We start from the raw sequence: 17,311 nt of genomic DNA on the forward strand, positions 1-17,311 counted from the left end.
TCTCAACTTCAACCTGATGATTAGCGTTTAATGTTCGAAATCCGGATTGTTATAAACGACTAATTCTGTAAGTAGAACATCAGTTGATATTTGAAACGTGCATTTTTCATTCAATGACTTACAAACATTCTCATCTCAGAGTCGAATGTCTGAGGAAGTGTTTAGTCGAAAATTTTCCGATTCCATTGAAACGACGTGACTGAGCGTAGCAGCACGTCCACTTGTTGTCTCCAGTTGGACGATGTGAAGGTGGCAGCGATCCAGCCCGGTTTCATGTAATTCAATTGGTGGCAGCCTAGGATTTTGCCGGCAAAACTTGTCCGTTGCCAACAACAATCACTGTGGAAGGGGTCCTGTCTACTCAACGTCCAATAAATGAAGACCTGGTCAATAATAATCCCTGACTGCGCCAATAATTTTTTTTATATTATTTTTTGACGAACGGGCTTAATTGCAATGTGGCATTATCTCAGACATTACGCCAAACGAAATGACCCTATCAACTTTTCATTGGCATTCGAGTGTATCGACATCTTTCTTTGATATCGTGTTGTTTACAATTGGCTTTTCATAACAATCTACATTAAAATTGAATAAAAGCGCACTTTGACCACAGGAACACAAGTTATACATCAAATAGAGCAAGTGACATTTTCTTTAAATTTAAATGGTGAAACCCCTGTTTTAATGGCATTAAGTGCACTCTAAATAGGCAAATATAATAGTAATTTTCGAATAGTAGGTGGATTTAAAAGAAATAGATTTTCTTTTGTTGGAAAAGGGATTAAAACATTCATGCGATTAGAATAGATGCTCTAAACAATAAGCGGAAATCAGTGATAAAATTTTACTGTCATTCTCCATCCGTTCCATTATTGTCAGTTTAATACCAAGGCTCAGAACTAACTATAATGCCTCTTGAATGCTATTCGGAAAAACATAGATACAGCACAAATCAACAGAAACAAAACAAAGATACCAACTGCTAGCAATGTTTAAATAGAAAGAAGGTTGTATGTAGATTAAGAAATTATGGTCAAATCATATAATGGTCGTAGTGTTGAGTGGAACAGTTTTTAGTCTGTGAATCATGTGTCGTAGAGCTGAAATATTGTGTTGACGTGGCAGATTGGACTTGATTAAGATACTGTAGGTTCCAGTGGATTTTCTGTATAATTAAAAGCCGATTTTATTATCGGCTCTGGTGAATGTCCAAGAATTAGATGTTGTTGTTTTCAGTTTCTAGGTGAATGTAATGTTTTTGGGTATTGTGTTAAGGTTGTTTAGTACGCTTTTTTGTGAGGAGTTGTCTGAAGTGTCCTCGAAATATCTAAATAAATGGAGCATTCCGTTCTCAGCCATTATTTTTTGGATATTCTATATATAAATATCTTAGAGATTTTGGAGCAACACCTCTGCAAGAATGGCCGATGTTGGGTTCCCCATCCCTAGACCGTCTTGGGTGTATTGTTGAATTTAAAATAGTTTTGTTCAGTGGTTATTTCTGTAAGTAAGTAAGTTATTAAATTTTTATTAATTTATGTTATTAAATTTTAAGTTAAGTTATTAAATTTTTCTACTAGGTCTATTGTGTTTTTAACACATAATGTGTTTTTTAATTTTAAATTACAATGAATATTATGCCATTGGTTTTTACATATGCCAATATTGTTCTTAGATCGATCAAGATGTAATATTTTTTCTGTTCCACTGAAATTTGTGAAATGATGAAGTGCATATGACCGACCAAACTGCGAGGATAGGCAGACCAGAATGATCGGGAAACGTCCAAACTTCAACCAACAAAAAGTTGTTAACTCGCTTGGCCTTTATATTAATTTATTAAACGTCATTAAGGAATAAGCGTTAAGGATTTTTTTACGTTTTGATTGACGTATATTTGCTGAGTAAATTTACCTGCAAACTCGCGTGACTGGATCACAGTTCATCATAAAAGCAGACATGTTTCGGAGTGATTAAAAACCGGCTTTCCATCGCAAACACAGCTCCTCGTGATGCCAAAATTAGGAATAGTGTGATTTTTAATATTCGAATTTTAATATTGTAATTTACGTGTTTTATGATTCCGAACCTGGTATTCAATCTGTTGTGAATGTCGTCAAATTTAAAATATATTTCATCGCGTTTTTTTTTAATATTTCGGATGTGGCATACTAAAAAAGTTGACTAAAAAAATAGATTAAATCTTCACTTTGGAAACGTAAAAGTTATTACACTATAAAACATTGTTTTATTGTTTTTAATTTTTTTAATGATTTATTTGACAAAGCAAGTGGGTTTATAAATAAAAAATTACATTCATATCTAGGACGATCAAAAAACACATGTGGGTGAAACAACTTGATATTTGATCCAATATTTCTAAAATTTCCAGCTTGTTTTCAAAATAACGTATTTTTTTAATTAGTTTTAGTATTCGTTGCTTTTAACAAGGCTGTTTACTCATTTAAATTCCCTTGAATATTGACCGGACGTCATTTCAATTGATTAGACAAATGGTTAATGATTGCTTCTTCGCCTCATGTTTTCTTAATGACTAACTGGCCATTTGTTTGCCGAACAAAAAGTTCATTGCTACGACTTGCTTAATTATTGTATAAAAATATTGATCTTGTTGAAAAAGATTTTTAAAACTTTAAAACAGTGTACGTTAAGTAGGATGAGACACCAGAACATATCCTCTCAAATTCCAAATTATTGCAAATAAGCTCTGTACCCAGGAGATAAGAAGGAAAATATTGCAACGATACAGACACCTTTAGTCAGTCAGGAAGCAATGTAGGTTACAATGAGATTATTTGTTGTTGACTCATTTTCCGATCATCTTGGTCTGTCTATTCTAGCTGCTTGGTAGAACAACTTAGCTGCTCCCCGCGTCTGATAGTCTGGGTGTGCACCCTGAACACAGCACAGGGTGATAATTTTCCAAATTTATCGTAATGCGTCGTATTTGAAGGATGATTTTGCGGGATCGATATTCCGACTATCCTCGACCTCGAGTATCAATAATGTAAGGGCACAAGACCATCCAGAAAGACAATAACCGATAACTATTTGCCGGTGCAGAACAAATTAGGTTTTAACAAACCCGAAGGACATATCGACTTGTGTCATATTATACATGAAAGACTAGCAGCGTTCTGTTTATACCAAAAAGACTGCTCGATGGTTTCTACTGGTTTTTATTCGATTAAAAAGTGTTTTTTCCTCTAGGTGTAAAAGAAGTTAACAGTTGAAAACATATTTTGCAAACCATAAAAACACAGATTAAAATCATACATCTACATTTACACAATTGTAAAATCGATTTGACCGTTTTAAGAATTTTGTAATAACACATATTTGTTTTTTAATGCAAAAAGTGAATTTTCCGACGAGGTAGTCTTCAAAAAAACAAAATTCCCAACCATTTCGTCCAATGCTGTCTTACCTTGGCATACTCTTCTTCGACCAAGTTTTCGCCATCGACTAAAATCGGAGGGCGTTTATTTTTTGCGTCACCGATCAACATCGTTCATAATTTATAGATCGTTGAACCGAGTTCATGTCACAACCTTACCAAGTGACAATGACCGACAGAATTTTTTTAAAGGCCTGTACGCGCTTTTAGACTTATGAAGAATGAATCAAACGGGCTTAAAAGGACTTAAACTTTAAGCTTACATTTTGAGCTTTTGCTGAAGCCCCCTTTGAATTTTTCGACACTGTTGCTCTGCACCTTTCTGCATGCCCTTTTCTCATGGAATGAGCATAATATAATTATTATCAAGCCTTAGAAAAAACAAATCGCCAGGGCCTGACCGCTTGCCATACGAATTTTATAAAAATACTTACCTAATTTGTTCATAATTTATATACTTCTTTAACTACGTATAAATTGTAGCTTAGTGAAATTGCCCCATCATTAAGCAATATATATATGATATTTCCACTTTACAAGCAAGGAGACCCTAACAATACAAACAATTACAGAGGTATATCTTGTTTGGACTTTATTTCGAAAATATCTTCTCTTCACAAAAATCGTCTATAATCATTCATAGAAGAAAAAGATCTGTTTTCAGTGTTTCAGGGCGGTTTTATGCCAAATCTATCTATAATCTATCTATCCATAATATTTTTATATTGGCCATTCTCAATAAAATTAGTCTTCTCGACAAAAATAGAAAAATAAATCTGTTTTATCGACTTTACATCAGCTTTTGATACATTTGATCATTTCTCGTTGTATGATCCATTTTACCCATTTCCTCGAAGTGTAAAAACATTTTAAACGTCCTGTATACACAAGCAGCATCTTCAGTTCGTGGGTCAGATGACATTTCTAAATTTTTTTTAAAAGGCGATGGCGTGAAAGAGGGATGCGTACTGAGTCCCACCCTGTTCTCTTTATTTCTTGATGGTCTATGTGTTGTTCAGGTAGCAAAATCAAGATATTACTGTACGCAGATGACGCAGTCCTCATAGCAGACAATCCAATCTTACAGAGAAACTTTTTTCCTCTCCAAAATTAAAATAGTTGTTTTTCGCAATGGTACTAAATTAGCTGCTTGTGACAAATATGTTTTTAAAGGAGAAAAAGATGAGGTTATAAATCAATACAAGACCTGGGACTTTTGCTAACCTCTCGAACCCCCTATTTACAGTAGAAAATACCGCATACCGAATTTAGATTTAACAGGGTGTGGGCTAAACATATACAAGACCAACATACCCTTGGACTCTAAAATAAAAGTTCATAGAAGTATATTACGAGGTTTGGGAACTTCCTCAAAAAACTGCTTTTTCCCATCAGTCACCCCTAAATGCTAGCACTAGAAACTGAAATGAACCCTTATTTTCATATAACCACCAGCTTCATTTGTCTTGATTACCAAAACTCACTGCCGTAGATCTTAGAAGTCTCTAAAAAAAATCTCTAGTGGTTCAAGCAATAGATTTCTTTGATACAACAGCATCATTCAGATTTTTCGGAGACTTTGAACGATTTTTTTTTGAATCCCAGTTGATTGGCTTGCCTGGCAAAATAAAAGCATCAAAGATTCAAAAAGCTCGGCAACAAGTTTCTATGTCTGATCGCTACATTTTGTACAAAGCTTATAGTAAATATTAATGATAAAAAGAATTTGAAAATAAAATTAACGACCTATGTAAATTTCCTCGAGCTTCGTTGGCTTTTAAACTAATGAGAAAACTGCTGTTTTTAAACTGTAAACCATGGCTCTAAAAAGATACCTTTGCTAAAAAATGTTGCCTATGTAATTATAATGTTCCTGAAGGTACAACTTATTTTCTGGGTCAATGTCCTTTGCGTGCTGAAGTCAAGTTCAATTATTTTGCATGTAAAGAGACGGGTTAAACATCGTTCGCCTGCAACAAGCGTTAAACAGCTTCAAATCGCTCTAGATGTAGAATGGGATTCTGTTTCATAAGACGAAATCCGTCGCTTATTTATTCGATGCCTAAGAGAGTTAAAGCCCCTCTTTGTGTGTGTTATTGAAGCAGCATTCTTGAGCATATATACAGGGTTGTTTCAACTTCTATAGACCACCCATTTAATTCAAAAACGTTTAACTTTAGCAAAAAATTGTCTTATACCAACCCCAAGTTAATTTTGGCTAGGGTTCGCTTAGTAGAAACAGATTTAACATAACTTTCTCATCTAGCTGCCTTGTTCTCATGAAGAGAATTCAAAAGCTGTGGTTCCAACAAGACGGTTGTCCCGCTCACCAAAGTCGGGTCGTTACCAATTACTTGGACATGAACCACTCAGGGAGATGGATTGGCACACATGATCCTATTTCGTAGCCACCGAGGTCGCCACATTTGACTCCCTTAGATTACTTTCTTGGGGGGGGGGGGGCATTGAAGAATCGAGTATCCATCTCCAGTATTGACTGTCCAAGAATTGGAAAAACGGATTGTTGTGGCTTGCAAAGAAATCTGCCCAGAAATAATATAAAAGTCCTCAAATGAAGAATTCCTGAAATGAGCAGAGCTCTGCGCATCAAACACCTGTGTATCGTATTTGAGCATTTATTATAAATATAAATTTTAATAAATGGTCAAACCTGCAACAATAAATAATAACAGCTGAGAGTCATTTTAAAAATAAAATGGACTGGATGATGATAAAAAGAATCCTTTTTTTGTAACGAGTTCTTTTTTTTTCATAACTTAATACAAGCTAAGAGTAAAGCAACCCCATGATCCCAACACTCTTCTGAGGCGATTCCTATCCTAAATTAACTTGCTAATGCTAATCGTTTTCGAAATAAGCGGGGAGGGACATCTTGTTACAAGAAGCATACCCCCTCACGCGTCTTCCGTTGAGCATAACTCAGATGGTCGATCTATCAAAATTTTCCTTGCAGTAAAAGTGGCATAAAATAAGCTCTAAAATCAATTGTACAATAACAATATGGGATTCATATTTAAAATAACAAAGATAGTGCCATTTCCCAGCTAGATGAGAAAGTTATGTTAAATCTATTACTACCACGCGATTCCTAGTCAAAATTAAATTGAGGCATGTATAACACCGTGTTTTGCTAAAGTTAATCGTTTGCGAATTAAATGGATGGACTATAGAAGTTATACTCCCTGTATACATCTTACAAAAAAGACAACCGGTTGTAACTGTTCTTAAAAAAAAAGTAACCAACAAGATATTTTTAAAGAAGCAACCTTTAGAAGAAAAACATTTAACAACAAAGTTGTATGATTCCCAATGAATTATAATTGGGGAATAAAAACACTGGATATGCTAGCTAGGAGAATGAGGTAGAGGACGTTCATTCGTAAATAAAATTAGAGGATGTTGGGTAAAGGATGGATTGGATTTTGGAAAATAGAACTAATCTGAGAAAAGACTAATATATTTTAATAGTTCACCTACATCGGCTTGAATCCTGTGAATAGATTGTAAAATATAAAATATGCCAAATTGAACTTCCCGCTCATTTGTACACGTGCTAGCTGTCTCGTTCAAAAACTGGAAGGTTTCAATTGTTTATCAACAGAGAGGGTAAACACATTAAAATCACTTGAAGTAATGATATAAAACAATGAATCCTGTATTCACGCATGAGGGAGATTTTGTGCGATTCTGGTCAGTAGTATATTCAAACGTCACTTCTGTTTAGTTTTAGTTAAATATTTCATCATGAAAACATAATCATCAAGGACATAGTTGTTATATCAGTTTTTCCTTTATTCAGGAAGGACGTCCCAGATGTTTCTAGCGTCTCCTTCCAGGACAGCGTCGATGAAATCTACCAACACTCTTACGTCTGCAAGTCCTTCAGATGTGAATTCGAAGTGGAAAGCACCTTTACAAAAAAAGGTTTAAAATCTGTGAAAGACGGTGATGTCAAACTGGACGAAAAACAAGTATGTCATTATGAAAATCATTTTTGTGAAACAACATTTCAAAGTTTTCTTCTGTCACAGAAACTGGCTATTGACATGAAAGTGCCAGGTTTCACATTGAAATCGTATATTCCACAACAATCCTGCTTCAAAACTTCAGACATGGTTGAACTCTTCAACATAACTCTACTCATGAGCCAGGGGAAAGAATTGACTCATGAACAGCAGAAAATGCTCGCTGTAAGTTTTTTTTAATGTTTTTATTCATGCCATACTAATTATCACGTGTCAGTAGGGTATCATTACTCCCCTAAATCATTGTATGTCCAAAATCTCAAAGAAACTTCTAAGGAGAATTAAACCAATTTAAGAATATTATGCCTTAAGGCACGTTCTCATGAGTCGACTTTTGTTAATCGATTTCTAAAGTCGAGGGCAACAAATCAGTTTTTGATTACATGCTTCAATAAAAACTTTCTTTTTTATCTTTATCAATTTATGATTTGCAAACCATTGAATGTTCTCTAATCATCTTGATTTTTTTTCTTCAAATCAGCCATAGAAAGTCCAGGTTTCTTTTACAATAGAACTCAACACATTTTCTCACAACTTTATTTTATACTTATCGAGTCATACCATTATATGGCTCTTGGGGTTCATAAATCATAAACGTCAACATTTGTGTCAAATAGCTACATAGGTAAATGTCCTAATTTTGCACTAGTAGATCCGACAATAAACATTTTTTTGATAATGTAGAACTTTTTTGTTGTAAAATTCTAAAAGTTTTAGCAAATGAATCCATTAAAGTTATCATAAATGTCAGCAACCTTCATACCAAAGATGCTGCATAGGCACATGTCTTAATTTTGCCCTATAAAATGTGATAATTAATATTTATTTGATGATAGAGAACTTCTTTAATTTAAAAAAAAATTGTGTGCAAAATTCTAAAAATTTTAGCAAAAGGATCCATTAGAGTCATCATAAGTGTCAGCATTCTTCATACTAAAGATGCTGCTTAGGCACATGTCTTACTTTTGCCCTATAAAATGTGATAATTAATATTTATTTGATGATAGAGAACTTTTTTAATTTAAAAAAAAATTGTGTGCAAAATTCTATAAATTTTAGCAAATGGATCCATTAAAGTTATCATAAATGTCAGCAACCTTCATACCAAAGATGCTGCATAGGCACATGTCTTAATTTTGCCCTAGAAAATCTAATAATTAATATTTATCTGACAATAGAGAACTGTTTTTTCCACAAAAATTTTGAAAGTTTTATCAAATGGACCATTAAAGGTATTATAAATGTCAGCAACCTTCATACCAAAGATGCTGCATAGGTACATGTCTTAATTTTGCCCTAGAAAATCTAATAATTAATATTTATTTGACAGTAGAGAACTTTTTTTCCCGCAAAATTCTGAAAGTTTTAGCAAATGGATCCATAAATGTCAGCAATCTTTGGGCCAAAGATGCTTCATAGGCACATGTCTTAATTTGGCCCTAGTAAATTCAACAATTAACATTTGACAATAGATTTTTTTTAATGCAAAATTGTAAAAGTTTAGCAAATGGATGCATTACAAATATGTATTATTACAGTAGCAAAGATGATGCATACATTGCTTGGTTATCCAAGGCAGAAGGCAAATGTCTTAATTTTGCAATAAATAAATTCAGCAATTACCTTTCTTTTCTCTTGATTATGATTTCTGTAAATTTGCACATGTACATGTATAGTTGTGCCTAACACTTCTCACAGTCCACCTGCAATTCCAGCTTAGTTACAATAAATTACCAGTAGGCCTTGAGTACAGGTGTTGGCAGTGTTGGGTCAGGCCTTGGTTTTGAACGCCTAGCAAGGTTGGACCCTGGGTGCTGTCAACAGCTAGGTCATTTCAACACCCAATGCAATCATACTTAAATTCAATCCTGTCATACTCTCGCTTGTTCTTAAATACATTCTATTCTTTTTATATACCATTCACTCAATTAGGGTGGTTGAGTACCCGATGTTTCTCCATCACCCTTATTAAACCAAAAGGGTTGATGGAGTACATCAGCCCTCTCACACTACATATTCATACCAAATGCATTCACTCTCAACTCTAAGGGCACAATACTATCATTACTATATACAATGAAACAATCCTGGTTCCTCTAAGAATCGGACAGGGGACCAGATTATTAATGTTTACCATCAAATTATACAAATTTCATACTGTATCCACTTGAGGCTCATTTTTTGAAAACTATTTTATAAACAAAACAATACCCATAGTGAAAAAGTTGAACAGGGAACAGTCATTTGAGATGTTCTCGTGTTTCAACTTGAACACAAGTCTCAACTTGAATGACAAAAGTTAGGCTGGATGAAACTTTACTTGATCAACTGAATACTGTTGAACTGAATGTTCACACTACAGATTTTTTTAAATCTTAGCTGATCAACTACAACAAAAGTTGAATCGTGGGACTAACCTTCAGCAGTTGTGCTCAACATTACATTTTACAATCTAATATTTTTTACTAATTATATTTTGTAGGAGCACTCACAAGCACTTCAAAACGAGCAAGCTTCATATCAGAATTTTGCTATGAACCAGTGGATGCACTTTGCAATGAACAAGCATTCCCAGATAACACCAGAAGTCATGAAATATGTAAATAAATTTTGGAAAGTAAGTGTCATTACAGTATTTTCATCATCTTCTTTTATTTATTTCGTTAGTTTATTGTTTGACATTTAATTTAAAAACAATTTTTTTAAAGTTTTTGTTTTTAATTTTTTTAGCTTAAATTAGAAAGGGTGCGTGAATACCCAAAGTATTTCTCTAATGTGATGTCAATTCCTCTCAAGGATAACGATCTAAATGCTAACTATAGAGGAACATTTACATACATCAATACTGTCGCCCACATCGTAAGTTAAAATTTATCTTAACAATAAAATTTGACTTACATTAACTATTTAAGGGCAAGAGGACTGCTAAGTATTCTTTTCCACATTTGAGAATGTTCCTTGTCAAGGCCCAGGATGTTTTTGAAAAAATGAACAATGATTTGGATGCTTTGGCCTCAGATAATACCAGTACAAAACATGGCTGGCCACAATACAAGACGGTCTATAAAAATTTATTGTATGCCCAATATCATCCAGAAGGTTAGTTTATTTACATATTTTATAACAATTAGAGAGCTGATAGCAAAATTTCCATCTATCATGTCAGTATTTTGTATGTTTTGTAAATTATATGTGGAGCACTCCATAAAAGCAATATTTGAATATTGATTGATCTTCACTCCACTTTGTTTTATCTTTGCCAAATGAAAATTGGACATAGAAAACTATCTTAAATGTTAATATGTTCTCAGCAGAGAAAACATTTGATAAAATGTAGTAAAAAATAAATAAATAACATACATTGCAGAAATTAAGATTTTCTACTAAGACTAGAATTTCAATTAAGACAATCACACATAAGTGTTCTAAAATAAACCTGGCATTCCAATTTCTAATTATTTTAATTAATTTATAAGGGTTACTTTGGTATACAGGTATGGGCGCTGCATTCACATGCAATAACAGAAATGAAAAATTTACCTTACCATCATTATGTAGCAGCTATACTCCTGAGATTGTTACAATAACAAAGTGCATGAATATTTTAGTCCAACTTGATGTGCTCATCATCTGTTCAGACTCATCATCAGTATTATTGACACTTGAAAACAACTTTTCCTTGCTCTATCTCTCTAATCCACAAAATTCTACTTGGTATTGAATGCTTAAAAATCATGGAATAAAAGTTGTTTTATGTGGATTCTGGCCATGGTGGGATATCAGGAAACAAAAGGGCAGATTTTCTAGCTAAATATGCAATATCAGATGGAGATTGAGTAACAAAAGCATCAATAAGACGTGATAGCTTCTTTCAAAATAAAATGTTGGCGTTTGTGGTAGGATGAATCTCACTCGACCAGAAATATCAAGGTTAGAGAAATTAAAGATTATGTGAAACTTTGGATCTCATCCATCATGGGATACAAACATGAAGTAGCTAAAATTTCTAGGCTTAGGATAGGAAGCTAACCCAGTTTTTCCTGATTTCTGAGGGGACCTTCCTTTTTGTGACAGAAGAGTTGAGCGTAAAACATCTGTTGGCAAACTTCAAACAATATGAAAATTCCAAAAGGCGCTATAACATCTCTAACAAGATTGAAAACACTCTTGCTGATGACCGTACAAAGATAGATAAGTTGTTGAGAGCTACAAAATTGATACATAGAATATAGACTGAAAAATGAAGATTGAAGTAAGGAAATGGGAACTAGAAACTTAGCCTAGTGGTTGTGAAGTATTCATGTGAAATAAGGGGTGAGAACCCTCCCAAATTTTCTGTTTAAGGCGGATTATAACCTAAATTGGTTGAGTGCCTTTATAAGTAGTAACAATTTTTATATTAACATGAAATAACTAGTGCAATTCATAGTTGATTTTGCTGTTCATACCTTTGGAGAAACTCAACTGGCCTTCCAAAATGATATAATTTGTGAATAGTTTTTTTCTATTAATTAATCTTTAATTAAGATTTTGGTTGAGATAAAAAAAGTCAGTGTCATAAGCAGGATTCGAGCCCACGACCTTCGGCTAATTAGCCGCTGCTCTATCTAGCTTGACCTATCGTGACTTCGATCAACTTGTACACTATTCCCATCGAAACCCCACCTTTTGAATTTTCCCTCCTTTTTGCCATTTTTCTTTGTGAATAGTCCTAAAAGTATAAATCATCAACACTTGTGACTACACATGTACAAACAGAAGAAACAACAATAACATCAACCTATAACAAAAAATGTCTGCTATTTAAAACACATTTAGATTTTTTTAAATGAACCTATGAATATGCATAGTTGTTAAAATTTGAAATTATTCTTCTTTCAACAGCATTAATGAGATGAGATTTTTTTTTAAATTTCAGTTTCTAAAGATAAAAAGGCAGAGTCAATTGCTTATAACTCCGATGTGCAAATTGTAATGTCAGCTAGTGCATTTTGTGCACTCATTAACCATTCTGGCCATGAATCCTCTTGGGATATCTTTGTGTTAGTAAAAGAAGTTGAAAGAGGTAAATCATAATGTCAAATAACATCAACATATCATTTAAACTTTTTTTTTTTTTTTTAATAGAAACGGGTGTAAAGAAAATAGTATTTCTTGACAAGAAACTTCCACCAAAGGCCATGACTATTGTGGACAGACAGAAATTCTTTATGAAAAAGGCCATAAAAAGGTTACTGGTCAAACCTGCCACAGAAATGCGGTAAAGACCATTTTTAACGTTTATTTTCACGACTTTCATTATTATAATATTGTTTTCTAGTGCGCAATTTCCCAAAATGTACGACTGTACTGAATTGGAGACATTTGGAATTGACAGCGGCTCGAATAATTCTATTAATCCACAGCCAAGTGAAAATACCTGTCTTTCAACTGCGGTAGAAGACGACTTCGAAACAGACCAGTCTGTTCATTCAGATGACCTGTGTATTGAGACCGACAAAGAAGATAACGAGTGTGGAAAGGATACAGAAAGTTATAATAGTGACAATATGGTTGATGGAAATCAAAATAAAAAACGGAAAGAAATAAATGAAAAATCTTCGGTATCATCCCATAATGGAAAAAATGTAAATTAATTCACAACATATTCATTACTCTAGTTGTACTAAATTGACAAAAATTTAAATTGATAGCAATAAAATGTGTAGCTCAATCTACTTAAAAAGTTAATTTACTTAATGCCAAATTAGATTTGACAGTTTACTACTTAATTTAAAAAAATTCATAAGACAAAAAATGTACTGGGCAAGGAATGATTCCTGTTATTACAGCCTAATATAATTTTTTATATTTATTTTTGTATTTTTCATTATGTATTGTATTTTCCTGTAAAAATAATACCATTCTGTATGTCCTTAGGAAAATCGAACTACAAATTTCATAATTAACTACAATTTGTGGGAAATGAAAGCTTGCCATGAAGAAAACGTTTTGTCCAAGAAGACGAGGCTCAAGGACTTGAAGTTGCTAGTCAGAGTATCACACGAAGGAAGAGGTGTAAGTCAAAATCAATGCAGTAAATACTTTGTATAATGATCTTTGTTCAATTAATTTTTTAGACTTTTGCCTACTCTAAAATGGGCCGTTTTAAACTGTCTGCTAAACTTGAATACCAGCCTGAGTATGGTGCTGAGTCAGTTACCTTAGAAGAATCACTCAAAGACTGGTCCAGTATACTTTTAAGGCCAAACACTATGCTTGGAAGAGGTTTTTTTCATTTTCTAACTGAACTGTTGGCAATGTTTCATCAAATAGGAATTTTATTATTTCAGTTAGAATGGATCCGATAACAGGTGAAATGATACAAGTAGAAAAGAAAAACCTATTAGATCTGACAACTGAGTGTCGGCGGTTACACAATTTTAATCCTTATGACCGGCTGAGAGCAGCCCATACAATTCTCGACAAGCTGACCGAACTCAAGCCTGGTTCTTACATCATCAACCATGAATATGAAAGCGAGTCTTTTGTAACAATATTCAAAGAAACTGACAGGTAATCGGCAATTATCTGAAGTCATTTTGATTTTTTTTTCATTTATTTATTTTTCATTTTTCTATTTTTTTATAGGAACCACACACTCAACTTATCTTTAAAGTATTGCACAATTAATGTCGAGGACGTTGCCAGTCCACATTTCCCTTGGAGGCCTCTTGATACTATGGTTATAACGCCAACTTTTCACTATTTCAGGAGAGTCCCGTGCTGCTTTGTGACATCTAGATTTAAAAATCCTGGTATGATTTGTTACTTTTATAAAATATATAGTTCTAACAAAGTATGATCATGTGATTCATCAAATAATTATTTATTAAATTAGGTCAATTGAATAATGGAGTTGTGATTAACAATAGGCTTTAAGTACAAAGAACATTTTAATAATTCATTACTCTGGAGTCTCCACGACATTTTACAAGTCACTTTTTGACAGGAAAGCAAATGAAAAGTGTAGTTAACATCATTATGATTAGTTACATCTTCAAATTTCATAAAATCATTCCTTCTCACAAATCCAGCTTCCATTCTTATTATTCCATGATCTAATGAGGTTTCAGAATTGTTGGCACTTCTCCTCTATTCTAAAGAGAAAAGAGAAAGCTCAATGTCTCGGAGATTAAAGTCACAGCGGCTCAGGTAACCACCTGCAGAGGCAGCCAGAGAATTGGATACAGTCCCAAAGATCATGGGTTCAAATCCCATCCATGACATTGGCTTTATCTCAAATTTCATGTTTAAAAATTTATTTATATATAATATAATGAATGGAATTAAAACTAATAAAAAATTTCCCTTAATAAATTCTGTACTATGTTGGAATTGACATGATAGTCATGAAAGTTGAGCATCTATATGATGTGTAACTTGGACTAAATTATTGCACAAACCTTATATGTTGAGACAGAAAGGTCGATGTCTATAAGATCAGTCACAGTCAAAAAATCTTAAATTTTGTGTTTAAAAATTAATTTATATATAATATATAATGAATGGGACTGGAACCAATGAAAAATAACCCTTAAACAGAGAGCTTGGGTGCGTTCCTAGATGTTAGCATAGGCTTTTGATATGGTCTGGCACCTGGGCATGCTTTATAACTTAAACATTTTCCTACCCAATCATTATTACCTTATCCTAAAATCCTATCTGACCACTGCTTTAGAGTGAGATGCGACAACGAGTTCTCGAAAGTCAGACAAATACAAGGTGGACTCACACAATGAAGCATTCTTGGTCCCATCCTTTATACTGCTGACCTACCTGCACACACCCCAATACCACCACCACAATTTTTTCATCGAACTTGAACTATCCCAACTACATCCAAGAACACCTTGAGCTTATCGGTGGTGCACAGTGTTGGACAAGATTGAATAAAGAAAAATCTACTCGTACAATGAATCAAAGTTGCTCAGGTCGTTAGAGCATCGGTATCGAAGACAGTGGATTGAAATCCCATCCTGAACTTGATTTTTTTAAATCTCAAATTTTGTGTTTAAAAATTAATTTATATATAATTATAATGAATGGGACTGGAACCGATGAAAAATAACCCTTAAACGAAAAGAGCATGTGTGCGTTCCTAGATGTTAGCATAGGCTTTTGATATGGTGTGACACCTGGGCATGCTTTATCACTTAAACATTTTCCTACCCAATCATTATTACTTTATCCTAAAATCCTATCTGACCACTGCTTTAGAGTGAGATGCAGCAACGAGTTCTCGAAAGGCAGACAAATACAAGGTGGCATCACACAATGAAGCATTCTTGGTCCCATCCTTTATACTGCTGACCTACCTGCACACACCCCATACCACCATCACCACAATTTTTTCATCGAACTTGAACTATCCCAACTACATCCAACATCCAAGAACACCTTGAGCTTATCGATGGTGCAGTGTTGGACAAGATTAAATAAAGAAAAATCTACTCATTGTACAATCACATTAAAAAAGAAAAGAAAAGTCTTGCCTTCCACTATACATCAACAACAAAGAGATACTGATTTTTATTCGAGTCAAATATTTAGGACTACCTACACAAGACTTGAGACAACTTAACAGAAGAGGACAACTACAGACTTCTAGAACCATAATCTGTTTTTACAGCCAAAACTAATTATGGTTAGTTAAAAATTTACTTGGCTGTAAAGTCTAAACACAGAAGACTTTACAGCAACCACTCTGGACAAGGAGCTGTGGAGTTCTGCCAAGCCATCCAACATTCAGTGCATCCAATCAAGTCCTCAGACAAAACCTTCTTACTAGCCCATTAACCACAATGATATCAATACTCCTTTTGTCAACAAACTGGGCCGTTCCCGATTCCAAAAGTTTCACTCTTAACCCTACTGGTCATGCCTTTTCTCCACATCCCATCCCAAGAATCTGCCATATCGCTTTAATCGAAATAGCCTCAAGACCTCCTTGTCTCTTAATCCCACACTGAGTGCAAGCATTGGCTGGTTTCTCATGGTGTGCCCCCCAGGTGCAGCTCTGGAATGATGACCATGTAAAAAAAAGTACTGTGATCCCATTTGCATATGTCCATATACGTTAAGGTGCAAATAAAATTTAAAAACTCTTCTAAGTTATATCATAATTATTAAGAAGAGGACTTAGTGCTATGTACCACTGGCAAATGTTAGAACATTTAAAAAGGAAATTTAAAAAAATTAAAATTAAAAGCCTTACATGACCTCCAGGGTAGTGAATTAATATTAACAAAATATCAAAACATTTGCTTTGAAAATTATACTTAATAGAAACTTAATGTTCTGAATTTCAGCTCAAAAAAAGGCACTGAAGATAAATGCAAAGGACAAGACAGTGACTTCAAAGAAAACAAAAAAAAGCAAAAAAACGGGCAAAAAAAATGTTGCCTTAAATTTCTCTGATACGAGTATGGATGTTGTATAAACTGTGATAACTGAATGTTCCTATTTGGGTTAAATTATGATTTATCCATTGTATTTTTACTAACTGATTAAACTTATGTAATTAAACCAACTGTAGTTACATTTGTTGAGCTGGTGAAAAATCCACCTTCTCCTTATGGATCATTCCTTTATAAGGATACAATTCCAAATATAGAAATTGGAGGTCAAAACAGGTTGACCCCAAAAGAGCAATAAAAAACCTAGATTTTTGTAAAACATGACATATAAAAACAGGCAAGCAAGCTGGTTTGCTGCCAACTCTTATTTTAAAACCATGAGTCGCAGAAAAGCCTTGCTTGACCCTCTGACGTGGGGGGGGGGATTTTCAAAAATAAATAATATT

The 17,311-nt window shown here is 33.8% G+C and overlaps 2 protein-coding genes across 4 annotated transcripts in view; one reads left to right on the top strand and one right to left on the bottom strand.

The window, feature by feature from the left end:
• The window catches only part of LOC106668453, a 58,353-nt gene extending 58,085 nt beyond the window's left edge, over positions 1-268 (bottom strand). For both annotated transcript variants that reach the window (XM_014397237.2, XM_014397236.2), the window contains exon 1: positions 123-268. The gene's annotated coding sequence lies outside the window, so the exon portion shown is untranslated. The remainder of the gene's footprint in view (positions 1-122) is intronic.
• Positions 269-7,021: 6,753 nt separating this feature from the next.
• On the top strand, positions 7,022-17,038 carry LOC106668521. 2 transcript variants are annotated; one of them, XM_014397367.2, is made up of 14 exons: positions 7,022-7,132; positions 7,242-7,413; positions 7,474-7,632; positions 9,950-10,084; positions 10,198-10,326; positions 10,380-10,566; positions 12,386-12,532; positions 12,595-12,727; positions 12,788-13,094; positions 13,387-13,524; positions 13,587-13,734; positions 13,800-14,022; positions 14,098-14,264; positions 16,818-17,038. In XM_014397367.2, the coding sequence occupies exons 1-14, from the start codon at positions 7,089-7,091 to the stop codon at positions 16,946-16,948; spliced, it is 2,220 nt and encodes a 739-aa protein (XP_014252853.1). In that variant the 5' UTR covers positions 7,022-7,088; the 3' UTR covers positions 16,949-17,038. The 2 variants fall into 2 exon arrangements, with proteins under 2 accessions (XP_014252853.1, XP_014252854.1); XM_014397368.2 differs by lacking the exons at positions 14,098-14,264; positions 16,818-17,038 and having other exon boundaries at positions 13,783-13,927.
• Positions 17,039-17,311: the final 273 nt, after the last annotated feature.

This window comes from Cimex lectularius, unplaced genomic scaffold, assembly GCF_000648675.2.
Source record: "Cimex lectularius strain Harlan isolate CLEC.00 unplaced genomic scaffold, Clec_2.1 scaffold144, whole genome shotgun sequence".
In the NCBI taxonomy this organism is placed as follows: domain Eukaryota; kingdom Metazoa; phylum Arthropoda; class Insecta; order Hemiptera; family Cimicidae; genus Cimex; species Cimex lectularius.

Bases quoted from the DNA above. Each gene is read 5' to 3' on its own strand.
- LOC106668521 (XM_014397367.2), top strand. From the start codon at position 7,089: ATGAATCCTGTATTCACGCATGAGGGAGATTTTGTGCGATTCTG. The intron at 7,133-7,241 runs GTCAGTAGTATA...TCCTTTATTCAG, and splicing joins GGAGATTTTGTGCGATTCTG to GAAGGACGTCCCAGATGTTT. The intron at 12,533-12,594 runs GTAAATCATAAT...TTTTTTTAATAG, and splicing joins AGTAAAAGAAGTTGAAAGAG to AAACGGGTGTAAAGAAAATA.